The sequence below is a fragment of the Pseudochaenichthys georgianus genome, chromosome 13 (genome assembly GCF_902827115.2).
Source record: "Pseudochaenichthys georgianus chromosome 13, fPseGeo1.2, whole genome shotgun sequence".
In the NCBI taxonomy this organism is placed as follows: domain Eukaryota; kingdom Metazoa; phylum Chordata; class Actinopteri; order Perciformes; family Channichthyidae; genus Pseudochaenichthys; species Pseudochaenichthys georgianus.
In genome coordinates, this window is record NC_047515.1 from 16,192,806 (window position 1) to 16,216,764 (window position 23,959).

At 41.5% G+C, this 23,959-nt stretch overlaps 1 protein-coding gene across 1 annotated transcript; it reads right to left on the reverse strand.

Moving 5' to 3' along the window:
* Window positions 1-392: 392 nt before the first annotated feature.
* On the reverse strand, window positions 393-19,939 carry LOC117457841 (nucleolar pre-ribosomal-associated protein 1-like). The gene is given in 43 exon segments (XM_034098084.2): window positions 393-1,144; window positions 1,479-1,626; window positions 1,628-1,837; window positions 1,839-2,059; window positions 2,778-3,019; window positions 3,204-3,410; window positions 3,516-3,628; window positions 3,726-3,869; window positions 4,105-4,211; window positions 4,417-4,528; window positions 4,605-4,765; window positions 4,859-4,961; window positions 6,637-6,805; window positions 6,883-6,946; window positions 7,020-7,130; window positions 7,241-7,253; window positions 7,255-7,429; window positions 7,525-7,583; window positions 7,669-7,855; window positions 7,940-8,102; window positions 8,105-8,143; window positions 8,260-9,097; window positions 9,238-9,426; window positions 9,505-9,723; window positions 9,821-10,020; window positions 12,342-12,500; window positions 12,594-12,732; window positions 12,862-12,978; window positions 14,383-14,499; window positions 14,616-14,728; window positions 14,847-14,969; window positions 15,058-15,190; window positions 15,271-15,444; window positions 15,556-15,693; window positions 16,146-16,341; window positions 16,425-16,555; window positions 16,640-16,765; window positions 18,640-18,725; window positions 18,807-18,903; window positions 18,996-19,125; window positions 19,222-19,373; window positions 19,467-19,606; window positions 19,709-19,939. Coding segments are annotated over 43 exon segments (6,774 nt in total). The 5' UTR covers window positions 19,833-19,939; the 3' UTR covers window positions 393-959.
* Between the last annotated feature and the right edge of the window lie 4,020 nt (window positions 19,940-23,959).

A 23,959-nucleotide genomic window follows, 5' to 3' on the forward strand; every position in this document is an offset into this window, starting at 1 on the left:
ACCGATGGCTGTAATGGAGAACTCAACCACCGCTGTTCCCTTTGAATGGGAATACTATTACGATTACATTGATACTTTGATTGTGGATGAGAGCAAGCTGAAATACAACAAGTGTAAGTCTTTATGAGTTATTGCATTTTTTGTCTTCTGGTTTTAATGAAAATAATGAGAACTTTCCATATCCCTTTCAGACTCAATTATTATAATATTTTGGATTATTCTGGCTGCTTTTATGGGATTCCTCTTCCTCAGTTTGAATCTAATGTCCCGCAGTGGAAACCTTCAAAGGTAGGTTGGCTTACTGATACGTTGAAATAGACACACACAAAAATATAGCTATACATTCCTTAAAACATTCTTATTATTATTATTGTTGCAGGAGACACCAGATCCAACATCAGAGGAAATCACAGGACATCAACTGCTTGACCCAGGACTTTATTTGAATGAGATTACATTTCATAAATGTTAGCTGTTTAAAATGAGGTGTGATGAAACAAAACAATAACCAGGAGGAAAACTGTGAAGATTATGTTGCAGGAAAATACGTTTTTAGACAGAGTAGCAAAGGTTCCTGCTTTCTTCCATTGCAATGAATACTTACCGAGTACAAGGCGATGTTACCATTTAGTACAATGTCATGTAAATATTGTTCTATGCTTTAGCCTTCACTGTGTGTATTTGCTAACCTGGCCCTGGGTGTTAAAAGTACACAGCACATGTATATTGCTGTGCTTTATCTAAAAGCAGCTAATCATTTCTTAGATTTAGTCAAAGACACACTTACACACAACATGTTTCAAATATTTAGTTCTTACAGGAACCATGTCAATAAAAAAACATTCACAGAAGTGTAAATCAACATTTTATAACCGAAGGTTTTACAAAATATCTTCAGTCTTTTTACAAGAATGTAATGTAACGAAGTCTATTTAGAGAACAGAGTAGTGGTCAGATGTTTAACTCTTCAGGGTTGTGATGTCATGACAGATGGCTCTGATTTGACTCAGAGATGATTTGGATGCTTTCTGTCTGTTACACTTAGCACTGGTCACCAAACTGACATGAGACAGAAACAGCTCTGCTGACGTGGCTCCTCGCCACAACTCATGGACGTACGACGACAACAGAAACAGCCCTGCTTCTGGAACGGGAGAAAACAAGAGGCTTAAATAATTCATTGTTTGGAGTCAGACACAATGATAGAAAATTCATCTGATTGCCAGTTGTGTTTAATCAAAACATTGCAACTACAATAAATGTAACATAATTAAACACTGACTTTAACCAATCATGCCCCCTGTCAAATTAAAAGTAAAGGTTTTCTTTAATGTTATTTGAATAAAACAAAAACAATTTGCATCTGGATATGTATAATATTTTGATAAACTGTGATGGGACTCATGTAAAAAGAGGCAACGTTTTTGTTATAGGTGGTTTGAAATGTAAACATTTAGTCTGTGAATAAGGGAACCTACCACGTCGAGACTCATCATGTGTGGCTTCTGGCAGGCAGGCAGAGACGACTGCCTGATGCAGCTCTGGAAGGTTGCCTTGGCTCTCTAGCAAGCAAATCATTATGTTGCTAAATAGCTGGAGGACATCTACTTTTCCTGAAAGGCTGGAGGGAACACTGAGCTTCGAAGGCCTGATGGTAGAGTCGAAGGACGTCTGCTTTCATGCCAACATCGAGTAACACAAACTGCATGCCTTCTCCTTGTTTTATCACAGCCTTTTCGATCCAATGCAAGAACTCTTTTGTTCTGGTTTCATCATACGAGTCCTCGACTAAACACCTCAGGGACCACTTGGTGAGCAGGTGTGCAGTATCACTGGCCCAACTGACTGGGATCCACTTTTTGTCTTGGCTGAGCCGGCTGGGGTTCAGGGAGGGGGAACGCCGGCTCCCAGTGGACAAAGATACTGCTGAGGTAAGATGTACACTCTGTCAGCAGACGCTCTTCCTGTTTCTCAGCCTCAGCATCTTCTGCCAGGTTCTCTTTTCTGGCACGGGCTTGGGAAGAGGAGCCTCTACCTCTGGCCTTATCCTTCCCCATCCCTGAGGAGGAAGATGAACAAAACCGTGTTATTGCCATTCAAAATACAAGCAATGATTTAGATGCCGTGAAGCGGAACAAAGCTATAAATTAACCACAGTTTGTAATGGAAAAACTATGACAGAGTCTAGCATTTGTCATCACATGTAACAAATTGATACTTTTTAAAGCCTTATTTATATTAATGTCCCTAAAGAAAAGAGAACAGTCAGCAAAATAACAGCCACAGACCGGAGATGGTGATGTTACGGTACACACTTTCTAACATGAGTTTGGCTCCATTGTAGATTCGAAAAGGCCAAATATGAAATTTTCAGCGTCATTTTTTGGAATTGATTTCAGCTTTTTGTGCTCTGTGTTGTTTCATTTGTTTGCTTATATGCCGCATATGAGCAGCAGAACATCATTTTAACAGAATGGAATCGACTGCAAACCAAGACTCGCCATTTGCTTACAGATCAGTCTGTTTGAGCAATAGTGAAGATATAAATAACTTAAGAAAATTAACCCTCAAATGCAAACAGTGCAACACTGGTTTGAATGAGTTGTTCATGAACATTACATGTGGTTGTATAGTTCAACACATATTCGCTGTATAAGTCTGTCAAATTCATCTTGGAGTTTAAATGTGGATTCAATATTTCTCTTTGATGATGTGCTTTAGCAGGTCTAATAACTGTTTCTGTATGATGTCAGTTGTACACACTTAATGGCACTTACCCAGCAACTCCTTTAATTTGTGCCTTTCAGCCAAGGCTTGTATTTGGGAAAGGAGTGCTGCGCTGCGGGACAGGGAGGCCCAACAGAGAAGCAAAGTGAGGGCTTCGGTACAAGAGAGAGGCTGTGGGTGGAGTGTTAGCCAGTCAGCCTGTTGGTTTACACTGAGAGCTGTCCCACGATGCTTCAGTACAGAGCAAAGGGTCTGCAGGAACACGTTGAGCTGAGCGGCCTTCACACGCGACCTGACAGGAGATCAAACAAACACTGATATCCTTGGCCAAAAGATGGTCAACATCAATCATATCATTTCGATGAATTATTAAGGTATAGTCAAATGAGTTACTTCAAAATGTAGTTAAATCACATTAACACTGTCACTGTGATTGCCTACCACGGCCATTCATTTCTGGTGGTTAGGGAGCTTACCTGAGGTGTCTGCTGATGGTTAATGCCACAGACAGGAATTCAGTGATGAGGGGGAGTGGGAGACACTTCACTGAGCTCTTGGGTTTCTCGTCGGTAGATGAAGAGGTCTTGGCTTCATCCACCTGCTTCTCCTTCTGCCCGAGGTTAGTAAACCAGAGCACATGGAGCAAATCTATGATGGCACCAAGCAGCTGCTGGTCCAGATTCCTAAAGAACGTAGACGTATGAAGAAAATAAGCAGCTGGCTGGAGATTCGTGTAGTAATATGAATGATAATGTCAAAATAAAGAGCCATAATTGGAATTCTCAAGCTTACTTTTTTCAACCACCTGTATTATCCAGGTTAGCAGCCCAGAGCTCTTGGTGAGGTTATAAGCTGCTCTGGTCACACGGGCGGCCTGGCACAACACCCTGATTATCTGTGCCTAGTGGAAAGATACAGTTAAATTAACTCATTTAGTCCCTTATGAAGTTTCACAGAGTATCTGGATTGTACTGCTCTTGTGTTGCAGCAGTGTGTACCTGGGAGTGTTCATCACACAGGGGGCTGCTGCTGAAAGCTAAAAGGGTCTGAAAGATGCCTTGTTGTTCACACAGTTCATAGCTGTGTCCATCACTTATCCCTTCCTCCAGCACACTCAGGATCCACTCACGTTCCATCTTATGCTGCAGAAAAGAAGCAGACAGTCAGTTGAACTCTCAACGCTTCAAACAAACAGATAGCTAAGTCTAGAAAAAACATGAGCTTAGCAAAACAAACAAATGAAGGTTAAATGTTGTTGGCACAAGAAGAGTTTAGTTTATCAATCATTTATTTTTTCAAGGTAGAAGCCTGTAAACATGAATGAGAAAACAAAGCAATGTTATTGCAGCAAACACACACACGTATAATCCTAATTACCTCTAAGTCAAAGCCATAAAATAGCTTGAAGAACTCTGGGACTCTTCTGAAGTCCAAACTCTGATGGGACAGCAGGAACCTGTTCAAAACCATGTACATGTGGTCCTCTGGGAAATATGGAAAAACAAGAAAAAGGTCAATGACTGGGAAAATAATGTTGTGAAGCAAGCAATACCAAAGCATATTCAGTATAAAGAAAGGTAAACAATAGGGTAATCAAAATATAACAATTTAAACTTTTTTATAACACAGAGTTCCTTATCGGATCAGTAAAAGTCCTTAAAAAAAAGTCATGTTTTCAGGGATACACACCAGGTTTGAGCATCTGCTGAGCCACTTTGGCGATGTAGGTGGTCAAGACAAATGGAAGTCTTTGATTCTGCTGTCGGACCCCATTCCTCACTGTGTCCATCAGGTACAGCAACTGTTAAAAAACAAGCTCATAAGTGTTTCTGGATTTTTTTATCCACACATAATATTTAAATACCCCAACCCTTTACCTGTCTCTTCTCTCTGAAGCGAGCACCCTCCAGGTGGTGGTAGAAGCAGCTAAGCACATGATACGCTGCCGCTCTCACTTTAGTGTCGTAGCTACTCAGAGCCATTACAGTTAGTCCCAGGGCATGACTGGATACAAACTTGAGGCAGTCAATCACACACTCTGTGAAACAGGAGAAAATGTAACAGTTATAAAGTGGTATTTACATTAGCTGATAAAGAGCGATGACAACAAACGGCAATGCTATATATTCACCTGGCTGCAGAATGGTGCTGAACAGAGGCAAAAGAAAACGGGGATCATAGAAATTCCCAAGGTCCTCCACTGCATTGTTGTAGTACACCCGCTCCTTATCATCCTATAAAAAGAGAAATATTTGTATACTCGAGGTTCATCCAAATTATAATAAATATATTTCTCATGAATCCCTTTTTTACATATCAATTTCTGAGATTCTTGAGGTGGATGGAACTTTATTAGTGATGCTGAAATGAAGAACTACATTTTAACCCATTTACTTTGTCATGTTTATGTCCTGCTGTCACAATAGGGAATAAGAGACACACTTCAGTCTCACCTCAATTATTTCTCTGCTGTGAAAAAAAGGTTTTAGCAGGATAACATATTTCAAGTTGAATATTTATTTATTTAATTTTTTTTTAAAAGTTAGACAAAAATGTTGTGTACTGGACTTCTTCAATAACAATGTTCATATTGATTGTTGATGTAATACTCATTATGGCCGTTAGAGGCTTAAGTGAACCACTGCCCAATGTTTTACCAGATGAGATAAAAAATATCCATGCATGTACACATATATTCACCAATTGAAAGAAAAAACAAGGTTTGTGGTGCACAATGGCCCCTCTGGCCGAATGCAGTATTACAACAACAAATACTAAGAAAAATAATCATTTTTGTATTAACAGATGAAATAAGCTAATTTAGAAATATGTAGATATAAAAAAATGCCATCAAACAAAAACATTTTATATCTACCATTACTTAAATGTATAAACGCAAGAGAGAAAATCATTTTAGACTTTAAAAAAAATTATCATCTTGACTACACCTGAGGCCTGTACGACGAAGCCGGTTCAACATAACCTGGATATGTTTGAGTTATCCGGTTTACCTAATCCAAAACAAACGCGCTCTCGCTAGACGGTCCTGCGACGCTGGTTATCAACTCGTTAACTCAAGCCAGCCGTGTCCTATCTAGCTAGGTGCGCGTTCACATAAAAGCGGTGGTATTTGGAGCATTCGACCAATCACAAACATGGAGAAGCATACCGACAGCACGTCACACTTCCTGAATGAAAAGTGAACTATAATATTAGACAAATATGAAGACGTTAAACTTTAAACATCCATGACTTAAACACTTTATCCAGGATCAAAGCCACATAGCTGCACCTGCAAGGTGAATACAGCTGGTAAAAGAAAAAGTGTTTGAATGCGTACATTAACAGGTTTATGATATCACTGCCCCGTCTAAAACACGATCTGACTTTAATTACATTTCACTCGAGTGTTTCGTCAACTTAATGTGTTGCTTAAAATAATACTTCTGCATACAGTATGTGACACTGTGAGTGTTGCACGGCCAGATACAGCTCAGCTGACTCAGATAAGGAAATATATGATACATTATGATGTGATATGAATGATAATGGGACACATCGACGTCTGCACTCAGTGCCGCGGACTGTAGGCAACGTAATGTTACTTTGATCCGGTTACTATGTTAACTTGTGGCAGATATTAAAGTAAGCTTTCTTAACGCTAATGTTATATTAGTCAGATTGCTCTGAAGATGGGAGGTGATATTCTATGTATGGGAAACACTGTTATTTGTATTACTATTATAATACAATTCACGTGGCGGGGGGTCGCCAGTCTCTGGCACAGTTATTTTGGGGGTCGCGGGCTGAAAGGTTTGGGAACCCCAGCTCTAAACCCCTTTAAAGGGTAATTTCTTATGGTAAATGTTGTTTTGGAAATAAGATGTAAAAATAAATAAAAGTATGGACCTGCAGGATGATTTTGCGATGCTGTGGAAAGTGTGCAATGGTTTGGAGCATCCTGTCGGTGTTAAGCAGGGCCAACAGGTCCTCGAAGCTCTCTTGCTTCCACAGTGAAGCTCCGAGGCTTTTCCTGGTCTTGTGGTGCTCCACAGCTGCCGGGCCCCACAGGAAGGATCTGCAGTTAAAAACACAAATAAGCGATTGCAAAAAAACAAGTACCGTGTAGAATAAACCAAAATAAATGTAACTTACTGAAATTTCAGCAGACTGACATTGTTTCTTTCATATTCCTGAAGGAGCAGTAATAGTTTCTGATCTGTAAACAAAGACAAGATGTAAGAGAAAAGAAGGACAACAACCACATAAACACAAAATGGATTCGATTTTACCTGAATTATTCAGGGAAACTCCATATGCTCCCAAAAGAACGACAAATTGATTGGTGTTACAGACGGCTGGGCATTTCTTCACCAAAGAGAGAAGTAGAGACACTAACGCCTCTGAAATGACAACAACATTATTGTGTTAGTGTTAAGTAATAAGATAAATAATTGAAGGATAAGGCTTTGTAATGTAGTGTTTTCTCTGTTCTATTTAGCTCCAGACACACCTTTAGCCTGACACCCTGCTGTGCTCTTCATCCTCTTCCAACATGGTGGGCAGGAACAGAGAATGGCTGCTTGTCATCATGTAAAGGGTGGCTAAAGGAATCAGGTCCTTCTGGACTTCAGTGCCACCGTACATCACTCCCAACAGGTGGCTCAAAGTGTTCAGATAGCGGTGATCTCTGTACCGATATCTACAGGGAAGAATATATTTTAAGTATTTGATTAAAATAAATCTAATGAGAAGCTCTCGAACAAACATCTAGCAGAATTGAAACAATTATCTTACTTCAGTCCATTCTTGATAAAACTGTTCCATTCAGATGCAGTGATGTCTTCAGCTGATGTCTGTGTAAAAGAAACCGTATTATGATGCATGAAATAAAATATCAAATGAACAGTAGAGGAAAAACAGTGAGGAATATAAACCCACTAGCAGTCCTTGCAATCTCTCCAGGATGCTGTGCTCCTGCTCCAAACGGGCAGTAGCCGGATCTTTAGAATGACTGTAGGCCGCGATGAGACACTTGAGGGCAGCCGTGGTGACTGACTTCCTCCAGGTCTCTTGTTCCTCTGGACAACCATCCAGTTTCTCAGTGACAGCATCTACTAGTTGCCATCTGAAAGAGAAAACATTTAGCTAATACCTTGTGACACCAATTATTCACTCATAGTTAGTATAATATTTTTGAATTGATGAATACCTTTCAAAACTGTCAACTTTTTGAAGGGCATCGGGCAGTGTGTTGATCAAGCTCTTAGTGTCCTTGATGTTCGCTGACAGCCTGATCAGATTGGCTAGTGTTTCAGTCACCTGGGCTCCAGAGTCTTCCGTCAGGTTTCCCAGAACACATTGGGACAGTTTGCCAGCAGTGCTTGCTTCAAAGCCATTACAACCTCTTTTTGCACTATAAAACACATCAATTGAGCATTTGTAAATAAATATACAACGGTAAATAGAAGGCAAAGAGTGACTTAAATATTGATGCTGTATGTAAAAAAGAGAACTTGTTTAAGTACAAACCTTCTTGTGGTCTGGCGGGATCCTCTCTCCTTGCCACCTGCAGGTAGGTGTTGATAAGTGGAAGGAATGTTTCCGTCTGCTCTGAGAGCTTCTCCATGTTTGCTGGCTCGAGACACCACATTTCAAAGCAGAGGCGATGTGTGGAGCAGTTCTGCAGCAGGAGAGAGCTAATGGAAAGGGAGTCTGGGAGAGGAAACTGGAGACAGTGCAGCAGCACATCTGTGTGGATGAGTTTAGCACTGCCTGGCTCAGTGGACAGAGTCTGCAGCAGGAAGGCCTCCAGTGCGTGGCTGGAGCAGGACAGCAGCAGGGTGCTCAGGCCATGGAGGTGGGCCTGAGACAGAAAGATGCCGTGGTCCTTGGAAGGGTTAGCTTTAGACTCTGTGAGGATGAGCAGAGCTGCATGACCATAGACACTCAGCTCGGCCTGCGCGCCCTCACTACTAGGAGAGATAAGGCTCCCGTGGGGGAGGAGTAGCAACTTGGAAACCACCTCTCTGAGGTTGCAGGAGTCCATGAAGCTGTGAAGAGACAGGAGGGCCTGGAAAGGTTGAGACTGTTTCTTTGGTGTCTGGGATCCCTTTTCCATCAGTTCCATGAGCACAGCTTTCTCTATCGCCTCCATATAGCTACAACTGAGCTCCAGGTGACCGAGATCACTTAGAGTAGGGGAGCATGTCTTCAGCAAGGTCAGAATGTCATCATTCAGCTGAGCGCACATGTGCTTCAGTCTGACGGGGTTCAGAGTGTGAGGAGGCAGAGCAGCCAGCTCCAGAGCCAGAAACCACTGCTGCAAACACGGATGCTTGAAGATGGAGCCAAGGACCGAAAAGAGGACCTATACACAGAGGGGCCCAAAAAGCATCAGTCATTTGGAAATCAGTAGAAATCAACTTATAACAGTGGTCACAGATTGAACAAAAAGTTTTTTTCATTTTCCATCCAATGAAAGCCATAGTTAACAGTGCACTTTCCCACCTGCTCTTTATTGGCTTCTGCTGTGGACAACTGGCTGATTTCCAGGAAGAGGTCTGATCCTTCCTGGGAGTTCTCTGCTGCTGCTGGCTCACAGTGTGCAGATTCCTGAAAGCCTTGCAGCTTGCTCACCAAATCATGGAGTATTCCCATTAAAGTCTTCAGATGGGCGGTTCCTATGTCTTTGGGGAACTGTGCAGAAGATCAAGATGTGTTGAGTACATTTTCAAATCAATCATATACTGATTAGTAATCTTGTTGTGCTCTTACCGTGGCAAGGTTTTCCACTGTTGATCTTATGTAGAGTAATATCTGCTTAGTTGCTACTGGAAAATCATCAATCAACATTGAAGCTAGAGTTCCTTCCACATTGTTCCTGAATGCGTCCTCTAGCAGAGCGCTTGGACCTTGGCTATATGCAGACTCCATCAGTGCGCTGAATGAAATGGGGGTCGAGGATCCCTTTGAATGGTGTTCAGAGGATTTGAACTGCAACAAAAGAGCAGCATTGTTGTTGTTATTGTAAGGAATTACAAGAATGTCACTCTTTCAGTTAAACAATCTCTTGCTTCCACCAAATACTGACCAGTTCCTCTCGGCTTTGCTGAGGAAGCCATTTGGAGTAATACTGATGAAGGTGTATGATGGAGGGATGAGGAGGAGCGGAGAGTTCCGTGGACACGAGCTCTTTGTCGTACTGCAGCAGAGCCAGGCAGAGCGGGAGAGGCTCTCTCTGACAGTGCAACACATCTGAAAGCACCGCAGACAAGTACTGATGTACCACCCCTGAGGAAAAAAGGCAGATGATGATAATTATTATACAATTCTAAACAATAGTTTTGTAATCCTCATAATATAGAAAACACTTTCAAAGTATAAACGGCAGGCCTTTTACTGAATTTTGTTTGACTTTCTTAAAGCACAGATTTAAAAGGTCCCATGTCATGGCCATTTCTACTGATCATAATTCCATTGTTGAGGTCTACTAGAATAGATTTATATTATTCAATGTTCCAAACTCACATTGGTTTCTCAAACAGCATCTCTGTATAGTCTGTGTATTCACTCTCTGTCCTACACGGCTTGTTGGAGCTCCTCCCCCCCCTCCCTGTGAGCCCACTGTGCTCTGATTGGTCAGCTCGCCCACTTTGTTCTGATGAGTCCACCACCGTTACAGCAGAACATCAGTGATTATGTGTTTCAATGGCGTTAGCAACCAGAAAATGACACCAGTAATGACAAACAGATGAGAATGCTGCGTGGGGTCTGGGTGCCGTGTTGGCGGGACGTTGCGAGGCTCGCTGCTGTGAGGAGCGGACAGTGTGAGCTGGATTACTGGTGTGGTTTCCTGGACACCGCGAAACTCAGCCTGAGCACACACTCGTAGCCAGGCTGAGAAATCCGCGGAGCTGCGGCTGAGAAAATATAAGGCTGAGTGAGTGTGAGACCAATTTCATCTGGACCAACCCGCGTAGCCATTACGTCACTTAGACCCTTACGTCACTACGACCCAGGTAGAAAAAAATGGAAAAAGAAAAATCTCCAACGGACAGTAGGGGTGTTGAAAAGAATCGTTTCTACGATGCATTGCGATGCGGACGTGGACGATTCGGTCTCGATGCAGTGACGGAAGATAATCGGTTATAGAGTAGTAACGTTGCTTCCTGATTTTCCGGCCGCGGCTTTACTATAACATTTTTTCTGTCACTTTAATATCAAATCGGTCGGTGACGCAGAGATCAGGGAACAGACGTGACAGCGGCACAGCAACACGGAGCAGTCTGCTTTATCCACCAACACAAGAACACCAGTCCAGAACCGACAGCAGAAGGACCCGCTCTCAATCACTCCGTGTCAGAGACACAGGGTCCCTGTGTCTCTGAGCCGCAGCGACACGGAGTGTGACAGGGATTTATGTTTTTCAAAAATAATCGCGTTACAATCATGTCAGGTTTTTGGTGGATTTAATTAAGTCTTGGATTGCAAAGTATGAATGTCCTCTAGCAATTTTCAGACGATATATACGTGTGTAAAGTTTGTGAAGGCAGGAGGAAAAAAGCTTCCGCGATCACCGTCTCCTCTCCGTTCCTCCAAGCCCCGCCCCCTCCCTGAAAATAATGAGTGACATGCTGATAGTGACCCGATAGAAACTTTGTTATTCACTTAATCACTGAGATATAATGAAGCTAACTTAATCTCATACATTCATGGGATTTATGTAACAGTAAGACAGAGAATGTAAGTGTGCACCCACATGCAGTATTTTTGTTTGTATATGCTATTGTAAATACTCCTGTTGTCTGCTGTGTTCAGACTCAAGTCCTGTGTGTGATCCTCATTCAGGACATTCAGTGTCCTTTCTTAACAGAAGACTGTTGCTAGAAGCTGCAGCTAGACTGCAGAAGCATTAGCTTTTTGTTTTTGAGGATGGAACAACTTCACACACGGAGGCTAGACCTATACAATTCATTTATTTTGGTTTATAAATTAATGTCAAGACATTTATGTTATTGATTTCTGAAGCACTTTCTAAATAATAAAAAGAGAGTTCATATGTATTTACTGCATGTATGCATTGATGAAAAATAAGCCATGTGCAGTAATATAGAAAATTGAGGATGCTACGCATTGGTATGAATCGTGATGCACCGTGATGCACCGGGATATCGAACCGAATCGAATCGTTGACAGGATAATCGTAATCGAATCGAATCGTGAGACCAGTGAAGATGCACAGCCCTAACGGACAGGTCTTTTCTGTGTTAGAGTTGTACTCGCTACAGGGTGTAGTTTGAGGGTTTGTGACTCTGCAGACCGTTTACATGCAGAAAAAGCTACGTAACACACGAGGGGACGGGTAATAACCGGAAAAGCATGAGATGGGACCTTTAAATTATCATATGGCCGAATTCCATTATTTGATCCTATCATTGTGCATGCTAGCCCACTTGAAACTTGAATATAATGAAGCCATCGATGCTTTGCTTAGTATTAAATGTCAGCTATAAAAGAAATGGCCTATAGGAGTGTTTATAGATGCGCATCAACATGGAAACACAATTTTCAAACTCCATTTATGGTTCCACTCATTATATGGTGTGCTTTACCCTTGTCTGCTGGCAGTTTGTTACGAGCCTCCAGTGCAGCGGGGACCACCACACTGAAGGGGAAGGTCTGGATGATGAGGTCTTCACTCAGAGACGGCCCGAGCTCCTCCATCTCTCCTTCATTACCCTCCATGATGACATCCAGCATGTCTAAGACATCTACAAGACATTGTCAGATTAAAAATGACTGGTTTCGTACAACGTGATAATGTCGTGAAGAAATGAACTGTAATTCCATCTTTAAATGCTCACCATCTATGTGTGAGATTGGGATACTGGCTGCGTCGCCCTCCTGGATACTCAGGTTAGCTTGAAGATAAGCTGCCTCCTGGACCAGACTGGCAACCTTATCTGTGTATGTGTAAGAATTACACACCAGTTTCACCAACACCTGGAGCAAGAAGGAGGAGTATATTGGTTGTAATTACAATGTATTGATTCACATTGTCATATTTGTTGTAACCCAAAGAAAACGGTAATATACAGAAATGCTGAAAAGATGTAATGTATATGGGCTCACCCTCACTAAGAACTGGATGACAGCCTCTTGTTGGCTTGCCTCTACTTTGGCCAGCTGGTCGAGCCAGAGCTCCAGCTCAGCCCAGGTGTACTCAAACACTCCACTGTCCTTCAGCACCTGAAAACAATATCGTAGGTTGGTTGGCACTTTTCTCCTCAAACTGAGTTTAGGAAATAGTCTTAACAGAGAACAGAGACATTAGCAAGTAATTTCCCTATGCTGCCTGTACTTGATGACCTTTAATAATAATAATGAGTTTTACCACAGTGTTGTTATCATTGAGGCCTTTTCAAGTAATATAGATAAACTACATTTCCTAAGTGTAAGCACTGACCGGTTTCCTTATGTAGCTGAAGTACTTCTAACATCTCCCCTAATACAACCATAAATACTCCAAGCTGTACTTTTACTCTCAACAGTTACTGAGGCACGAACTTGCTAAAGTATTCCAAAAGTGCATTATGTGTCTTACTTACTAGACCCTCCAGAAAAACACGGGCTAAAATCCTTGATTATGCGATCAAACATGCGGGGTTTTATGTGATTTTATGCGGTGAAATTGCGAAATGTGCGAAAAGTTGCGATAAATATTGGGCTGTCTTATTTATTTATTCTCTCTCACACACAACCTGCCACTAACGTTAAACCCCTTTACTATTCAATTAAACACATTCAATGTTTATTTATTGTAAAAGCAATTGGGCTATTTTAATCACACTCTCTCTCTCTCACAAATACACACACTTCTCCGCCTCATTCTGTTTTCATTTACTCGTTCGTTATCTGACCAGCTTCAATCTTGTAGGCTTCTCACCTCGTTTCTTGTAGCCCTCGAAAGGGTTTTGGAGGTCGATGCCTCGGTGAACGTGAGTTGTTTGGCTTTCTTGTCCGCAGCAGCAGAAAGCATTTTCGAATGTTTGAATGAATAAAAGTGGGTCGTCACCGTCGATGTTCTCTTATGCTCCAACACAGTTGCACGGGGTGCAGAATAGTTTCCCCCCACTTTCGTGCAAGACATCGGGGAACTGCTTTGCCCGGTCTTTAGCAGAAATGTTCGTCGGTAAATGAGATGGATTCGATTTTTTCATCTTGGTGTTTTCTCTCTCGTGTGAGCTCCACACGTTCACTCTACGGTGTTGTTTACCTTCTGTGATGCGCGAGCTGATGACGTCGCGTCAACATCATCATCACTTCACGTCAAGAGGAGTTAACTTTTTTCTCCCTCAACTTTGTGTGGACAAATGCGGGGATTATGCGGCCTTTTAAAAATCTGCGCCATTTTGCTGATTATGCGGTAAATTCTGCGATCGCAGAATCGCGTTTTTCTGGAGGGTCTAACTTACAGTGTGATTTCCCAGTTAGATTAAAGCAGTATACATTTGGTGTAAACAATGATCAGTTTGAATGCCTGCCCGGGTTTGAAGATTTAAAGTCACTTCTAACATCTAAAAACCTGTGTGCAATGCATATAGTGCAGGCAGGAATCAAACGCACAGAGGAAAACAAGGAAAAGTTCCTTACTTTTAGAACCAGCTGTCGTGTGGAGCTCTTCAGGTGGCTGCTGCTGCTGCTGACAAACATCTTGAGCAGCAGGTACAGTACTGACTTCTCTCCAGATGATGATTCGCTGTCAACATCCTGGGAAGAAAAGGCAATATACAACACGTTAAAACAAAGCAACACCTTCTAGACCGCAATCATTGATAAATATAGATGAAATAGTGAACAAAACAACAACAGTGCAACATTTTCACCTGTATGCGAAACCAGGAGAACATGCTTGCAGGGAGATCTAAGGCCAACTGCAGAATCTGATACTGCAAAACTGGAGGAACTTCTTCCCTCATCCCTTTCTCAGACACAATCCCTGGAGAGGATAAACAAAGGTACTTTAAGAGCATTGTTTAAGACCCAAGAGCATCATACTTGAAACATACAGTATAACTTATATGTGAACTCAATGATTTAAAAAAAAAAAGCATTACCTTTTAAGAGCTTGCTGAAATCAAATTTGCACTGGCTAACCAGATGTGGCACGACTTTCTGGTAGAGACAGATGACCTGGAGAATCAGAGTCTTCAGCAGAATTACCTCGGCTGTCTCAGCAACTGCTGAACACAACAAATAAAGTCAATACAATGTTTTTAGAGGACTGACAATCAATATACTCAAAACATGTTATGCAAGTATTATTACCGGGCACTTCGTTTTTGTTTGTCGTCTGCTCAGTGACCCCTTCAGTTTTTGTCTTTTTTTCGTCACCATCCGTCTTTTCCTTCTTGCTAAGTGACTGCCACTTTGAAACTATGCTCGTCATATCTGGCAGAATCTGGAACAGAGCATGACGATTAGTTTAATGGTGTTTCATAACTGTGTGTGGACATTCAGACTGCACATTCCTGAGCTTACCTTGCTGAGAATCTCCCTGTACTGCAGCACCAAATCCCCCATCATTTCCAGAGTGTATCCATCCGCGCTGCGCCACTCAGACTTATCCAAAAGGTAGTTCATGTTCTTATTGGCTCTTTTTAAGATGAAATTCATCATGGACAGAGTGGTGAGCTGCACACCTGTGTTGGCAAACTGTCAAATACAAAAAGAGATATTCTAATATAACATGACGAGGTTCTTCACATGGTGAGTGTTTTGTGGTTCTGCAGTTACTAATGCATTGTGTGAGTCTCGGACACTTACAGTGAGGCCCTGTGTGAAGAAGGCCTTGTTGCAGACCGGAGGAAGAGAAACCACCATGATCACGGACAGCAGGCGAGGGAGAGGGAGGACTTCACGAGTTTGGAAGACTGTGGAAATCTCTGGCTGGGCTTCGTAGATCTGACAAATACATTCACAAGGCATCATTATATATTTATTATGCTCCCCACAAATGGAAAAAAACGTCCAGAAAACCTGAGGTCTTCACCAACGCCGAGTTATTTTAAGTCGAGGCTAAAAACACTACATTTTTCAGCTGCTTACCTAAAAGTCTTTGAACTTGTTTTAGCATCTACTGTATTTACAATCTTGTTTTTAAACTATTCTGTATCTCTTTTATGCATGGTTTTTATGAATCTGTTATTCCATTATGTTTATTTATTGTGTTCCTTTCTGTTGTGTTCTTATTAAGTGTTAATGATGATGTAAAGCACTTTGAATTGCCTGTGTCTGAAAATATGCTATATAAATAAACGTACCCTACCTTACCTTACCTTACTTGTTTAATAGAAAAGCTATATATGAGCCAAAAGCAAATTAGTCTTATACCAATCTAATCTACTAGCAAGTACCTTTTTAAGTAACTTGACATTGTCCTGCCAAGCACTTTTGAGGCGGGGGGTATATGAATACTGCGTCTCCTGAAAGTATCTGGCCAGCATGTCAGGGGTAGCTTTCAACACATTCACCACCAGCTCCGTCACCAACTCATCCTCTGTGGCCTGCTTCTGCCCCACCAGGAACTGAAGCAAGACAATGTTACCAGCTCTGGGAAACAAAACCAAAGTCCTATGATCAGCACGAGGAGATTCCAGAAGAGCGAAAGGTACAGTGACGGATTGATTACTTACCTGCCAGCTGTGCCAAAGCTGGCATCATGAAAGCTGATGCCGTGCTTACGAGAGCAACAAATGTCAAGAAGGAAACTGTGAACAAGTTCCCGAATGACTGATTGCCCAGCATGCTCCGAGTCGTCTACCATCTTAAAGGAGATAAATAACATTTAGACTCAAAGGTTGAAAAGAAAATGACAACAGTAAAATAATGTAAAAAGGTAATAACTCACTCTGTCATCATCAGTGGTTGCATCCTCAATCCCATTCCATTTATACAGAGATGCTATGTTGGCCAATACAACAGGTGTGAAAAAACGCACTTTCTGCGTCTTACTTATGCCCTTGTTTATCACCACCTGCAGCAAGACAAACAGAAACAAATGCAATTAACAAAACCATACATTGATTGTTTAAATGTGTACAATTATGTGTATAATTTAGATTTTTACAGGATGATAAAATTACACTACATTCAAGATTTCATGACACCCAGAAATGTATTAGCACGAAACATCACTTGTATATGTGACCTGCTCCATCGAAATCAGTCGCATTGACCCGAAGACACATTTTGAGTTGTATACACTGTTGGAAAGAGGATATTCCTAGCTTTCTAATGATATCAGGATTGTTTTTGTACTCCAAATATTAAGCGAAATATGTCACATTATATAATGATGACTGTCACCGAGTCATCATTTTGAGAAGAAGGCCTTTAAAGTTTCCTCTTCTCTGGAATCCATCGATCTGATTGATTATTAGTGGAGCAAATGATCAAAATACTACGGAGGGAAGATATTTTCGTTTGGAGGGGAAGCTCGCGAGTGTGTGTATACGTGTGTGTGTTTGTGTATTTTTGCGTTTGTGTGTATTGTGTTTGTTTCCCGGGGAAAACCCTCACGAGAAACACCGGCTGTTGTTGTGCCTGCTGTGGCGTTAAATTACTCCGTTCTCCGCTTGTAATTATGCCGTTACAAGCTTCAAAGTTATATTTATCATCTGAATTTGCCGAAACAAGTTTAATATTCTGAAAGCCAAGACTCTGTTTAATTTAAATCAGATGAAAACAAACTGTAACGGATCCTGCCGTGTTATCTATGATTACTTTACTCTTACGTTCATAATGTCAGCCGGAGGGAGGGGGGCGGCGCTGCTGGAAGAGCAGATTGCGAGTGAGAGGTGCTTGTCTTCGTCCCTTCACAAGCTTCAAAAATGTACTTATCGTGTGATTTTGGAAATAAAAGTTTCATATTCTGAAAGCCAAGACTTTGTTTGTTTAAAATCAAACAAAACACCCGAACCCCGAAAAAATAGTTTTTTACGTAAATCCACGTTTATTCTGAAATGAGCCGTTGCGACTTCCGACTGATTTCGATAGAGCGGGTCACATATGTGACCCGCTCTATCGAAATCAGTCGGAAGTCGCAACGGCAAATACATTTTTGAAGCTTGTAAAGGGAAGATGACAGGCACCTCTCACTCGCAATCTGCTCTTCCGCAGCGCCGCCCCCCCTCCCTCCGGCTGACATTATATATGTAAGAGTATAGTAATCATAGATAACACGGCAGGGTCCGTTACAGTTTGTTTTCATCTGATTTCAATTAAACAAAGTTTTGGCTTCCTTTCAGAATTCAGATGATAAATACAACTTTGAAACTTGTAACGGCATAATTACAAGCGGAGAACGGAGTAACTTGACGTCACAGCAGGCATAACAACAGCCGGTGTTTCTCGTGAGTGTTTCCCCCGGGAAACAAACACAATACACACAAACGCAAAATTACACAAAAACACACACACACACGTATACACACACACTCGCGAGCTTCCCCTCCAAACGAAAATATCTTCCTTCCGTAGTATTTTGATCATTTGCTCCACTAATAATCAATCAGATCGATGGATTCCAGAGAAGAGGAAACTTTAAAGGCCTTCTTCTCAAAATGATGACTCGGTGACAGTCATCATTATATAATGTGACATATTTTGCTTAATATTTGGAGTAGAACAACAATCCTGATATCATTAGAAAGCTCGGAATCTCCTCTTTCCAGCAGTGTATACAACTCAAAATGTGTCTTAGGGACAATGCGACTAATTTCGATGGAGCAAGTCATATATGGAGAAAAATATAAATATAAGAGAACAACATGGTTAATACAATGGTCTTCATTACGTTATATCATCCCCACTCACGTTACATATATGTGTAAAATTATGAGCACTTACTCTTGTCCTCAGTGTAGACAAAATCAGATTGACGATAGACATCCTGTCCTCCTTCACACCCGTACTCAGGATCTCTGGTAGGAGTTCTGACACACCAAAAACGTACATGTCATCAACACACCTGAGATACAAGTTGAGTGCGTATATTTGAATGCATATTTAATTACCTTTGATTTCTAATAACTGTCCAACTGTAGCATTGTCTCCAGACACCAAAAAGGACAGCACAAACTGGATATAAGCCATGCGGACATCAGGTCTTCCCTGGGGTATTTTCAGAGAAGATTTTAAACATACATATCCACAGAATCCAACAAACCAAATCAAAACTGAAAAGTTCAATTGCTACTCCATACCCTCTTATCCCTTCTCTTTGCCAGTCCAGACAGAGCTTTGTTGACGTGAATGTTACTCAGGACATCTCTTGCAGCTTCTTGACCCTGAGACACCAAGGCTGACAGGAGACTGAGGCACTGACGGACGAACCTGTGCACAAAGGAAAACACAAAATGATGGGAAATATTTAAACTGTGCTGAGAGGGCTGATATTTGAAGTCCTAGAAATGAGGTTAACACTCCAACCTGTGATTTTCTGATTGGAAGGATCCCTGCAGGAGTTTCACGTGGCTAGAAACAATCTTTTTCACAATAGCATTGCCCACCATGCTGAAGTGGGACAGGTCACTGGCTGTCCGGAGGAGGATCATCTCCAAGCTCTCAAAGATCAGCATCATCTGGACAGAGGCAGGATTGGATTAGATCCACTTACATGGCGAAAAACAGGTTTACTAACAGTTTCAGTAACATTAACTGTGAAAGACACTTACCTCAGTCTCTACGTGCTTTTCTCTCTCTAGCAATTTGAATATTTCAGCACACTCCATAGAAATTTTAATATATCCTTCCACCACATCATACAGATCAGAGCATGGCAGCTTCTTAGCGGTGGAAACGAATGTCTCCAGTCCTGCAGGCGAACACAAGTGGTACAGTTATGTATTAAAGAATTCCTATGATATCTTATTTGCACTCCTGTGAGATGTAGCCAAACTGTACACAATAAACTCACCTCTCATGACTGTGGCTGGTTCCTTCAGCATGGCTTTAAATGCAGTCCCATTGAACTCCGAGACTTCTTTTTTCAGCGGAATGTTGGACTCCACCGAGTCTTCGTTTTCACGCTTTTTACCCATTTTAATATGCAGGAAAAACTGATATTAGTGACTTTTGGTTTTACTACCTAACATGCCAACAAAGTTCTGTCAGTGACCCACGTTGTGATCGTGTAAACAGAAAACTGTCCGTGGTAATAGTCCTCCGGCCGGAAACGTTTGCTGCTGTACTTTGGTTCCGCATTGGTTGCGTTCTGCTCATAATTCTGACTAACTAAGCAACCTTGCCTTATTATAATAACCGCCTACTACACAGCAAACTACGCTACTGCATGATATATAATAATATCTCTGCAATATATAGACACAGTAGGAATATACTACATGTTTTTCAATGATTTCCATGCAATCTGAGACAGCCACTTACATTTAATATCAAAATGTGTCACTTCCTCTGACATACAGCCAGGACACATGTTGAATTAGAGCTCTTATATATATTTTTCCTTTAATGTAAGCTGACCTAGTGACTGAAATGTAACACCAAAGTGTGTATAGAACACATGAATATCTCTTAAATACCGTATGAATAGCGTATTAAGTCCTGTGTAGTGATACATTTTTTAAATAAATTATACTACATTTATTTAACCTTATAGATTCAATAAGATCAAAATCATTTTTGCAAGAAACACTTAGACAGAGTAAAGAAGATGGTAATATTATTTGTATTTTATAAAACCATGAAGAAGAGTCTCATATACATTCTGTTTAAGTTGTAGCGAAGATAACCCTTTCATTGTGTATAACCTCTCTCACAGTCACAATCTGGCATTTCCTAACTATCAAACTGTCTCGCTTTTGTTCTATGCACTTCAGTTCTCAACATACCTTGCTCTAATGGAGTGTGGACTGCTGCTTGGAGAGGTCCCAGTTCACCTCCTGCCCTGCTGTGTTGCCCTTGAGCAAGGCACCGGACACCCCCCTTCCCCCCTCACTCCCATTGCTCCCCGGGCGCTGTGCATAGCTGCCCACTGCTCCTAGTACTAGACTCCTGGTACTATGGGTTAAATGCCGGGAACAAATGTCACCGTGTGTGCTGTGTGCTCTGCATATGTGACCAGGGTTTCATCCCTCCCCAATTATATTGTATCTAACTCAATTCAGTAACAGCATCATTTTGGCAAAATACACATTTTGCTGAGAACAAAGACATACTTATGGTTTAGCTTTGTGGCCTATTTAAAGAGTGTGTGGTTTACAACAAAGTGCAGTCTCTTCTCAGTTATCTTCTCAACAAACTTTGCAGACATTGCTGAACCAAATTTCAAAATTAATGTTAGACTTTTAACTGGAAAAAACATGACAGACTTCCACCTCAATCTGAATTTTTTTCTACAGAGACTGGAAGAATACACAACAGGGACTGACATAGTTGAAATGTTAAGTCAAGGTCAGGCTATGTGTTTTATTTTATTCATTTTGGGCTGAGCTATATATTGTATTCTTACAGTCTGTTGTAGTATTTCAACATGTCATAAAATCGTCATGAACACAATCGACAGCTTATCTGGTGATGCTTCCAAAGCTCAACTAGAAGGTGACATCTCTACAGACTATGCTGCTTCCTGTCCGTAGGCTTACATAACAACCCTATCCCCCAAAAGTAATGGCAGGAGGACATCTATGCAGGTTATTTTTCACCAGATTAGTGGACTCCTTGAGTTGTCATTCAATTAAATGAACACCAGGGTGCACCCTTGCTCGGTTTGGGTCTTTGGAGTAATACTCAAACTTTGCACTGAAAAGTGTATGGCAACTTAGGTTTCAGCAGCTGTCCAGACTATTTAAGGGGCTCAAATAATCAAATACAATTCAGTTATAAAGACTTGCTGTGAATCGCTGTGAATCGCCTCCAGATTCACTGTGTTAACAACTATTGAGGATCGACGGTGAGGCAGGGCCAGCAGGCAGTGTGCTGTTGTCTGGGATGTAATTTGGGATTCTGTTGATTTGATTACAGCTCACTGCTCTGCATGCTATAAAGAAAATGTGCCTGTGGTGAAGAAACCATCAAAACTATTTCAAAGGCATTTTAGAATAAATCTTCTAAATTAGGGGAAAATAGCTCTATCTGTGATACAATACACAATAACTGTGAAATGACAGGGAGGTTAGTAAAGCCTCACTTTGAGTTAGTGCTTCTGGTTTCACATTTATTACACAGTTCCTACTATTATGCAGTTAAACAGACTCTTTCATGGCACCAATAGTGCAAAAGAAGTGGAATATATCTAATAGGTCTCAACATCTAAAGCGAAGCTTTTAATGTTTTGAACTAGAATAATTAAATTTTATTTTGTATTAATGCTCGATAGTATGATAATTCTGAGGCAACTTAGCCAAAGAGTGGTGGTTAGCTTGTTCACAGCAACTGACTGAACAGAATATTAATAATAAATAATAATAATATATTTAATTTGTTAGCGCTTTTACAGGTGCTCAAAGACGCTTTACAGATATAGTGAAGATAAAATAAAATAAAGGAACAACAAATAAATATATAGTTAAAGTTAAAGTCAAATAATACAAAAACAATCACACATTAAAAGCCAGATTGAAGAGGTTTTTTGAAGGTGGTGAGGTCAGTGCAGTCTCTGATGGGTTGTGGGAGTGAGTTCCAGAGGGAGGGGGCAGCAACGGAGAAGGCTATGTCCCCCCAGGTCCGGTAATTGGTGCGGGTGGGGATGGATAGGAGGTTGGCTTCTGATGAGCGGAGGCAGCGGGAAGGGGTGTGGTGGTGCAGCAGGTCTGTGAGGTAGGGGGGGGGGCCTGATTGTTGAGGGCTTTGTGAGTAATGAGGAGGACTTTGAAGTTGATTATTTGACGGACGGGAAGCCAGTGGAGGTTCTGGAGGACGGGAGTGATGTGGTCTCGGGAGCGGGTGTGGGTGAGGAGGCGGGCAGCAGAGTTCTGGATACGTTGGAGTTTATTGAAGAGGTTGGATGGTATGCCGTAGAGGATGCTATTGCAGTAGTCGAGTCGTGAAGTGATGAATGCATGAATCAGGGTTTCAGCAGCAGAGGAGGAGAGTGATGGGCGGAGACGGGCAATGTTTTTGAGGTGGAAAAAGGCGGTCCTGGTGATGTGATTGATGTGGTGGTTGAATTTGAGCTGACTGTCGAAGATGACTCCGAGTTTGCGGATGAGAGGGGGGGGGATAGAGTGTGGCTGTCAATGGTGAAGTTGAAATTCTGGATGGCTTTGGTACGGGATGGGGGGCCGATGATGATGATGTCTGATTTGGCACTGTTCAGTTGGAGATAGTTTGTTTGGACAGAGGAGCAGTGGAGGAGGTGCAGTTGTTGATGTTGATAAACTGATGTCTGTCGGTGAGGTAGGATTTCAGCCAGGAGAGTGCAGTGTCAGTGATGTTGAGTGATGATTCGAGGAGGGACAGCAGGATGGCGTGGTTGATGGTGTCGAATGCTGCGGTGAGGTCGAGGAGGATGAGGATGTTCAGGTTGCCGGAGTCAGAGGAGAGGAGGAGGTCGTTTGTGATTTAAGTGATTAAGTGAATGAATAGCTGCGGGGCATGGCAAAAAAGTCCATGGGGCAGGGGTGTCAAACTGTACTAAATATTATAAAAAGAAGTGCAATGAAAAAATTAGCCAAATAAATACAATGAAATTGAAATCTCAGAAATCTGTGAAATGATCATGCCAAGCAGAAAATAGATGTTTTTCAGCACATTTACTTATCTAAGGTCTGGCTGAGCAAGGAATGTGGTCAAAACCAGCCTGATGGCAGTAATTGAACATATTATAAAATTCATGTCATTATAACATTTTATAGCAAGCACAATGGCAATAGGAAAATAACTTTTGAACACATTTCAGGGATTTTGAGAAGGTCTGATAATAGTGTTTATTAGAATTAAAACTAAATGAACATCATGAAACTCTAGGGATTGTGTAATTTTGTCATTGACTTCTAACAGTGAAGTATATGAAGGATATTAGACAGAATGCAAGTATAAAGCACTAAGGCACTTACTACATGTTTGTGATGGATGCTTTTCACTGCATCCATCACAACATTGCCAATATGTCACCCTTTCCGGCAGGGCACTGTTACTCGTTAGACCCCGCTGATGAGATTGGAGTTCCTAATGCTATTGAATATATGCAATAAACTGGCGTGTATTT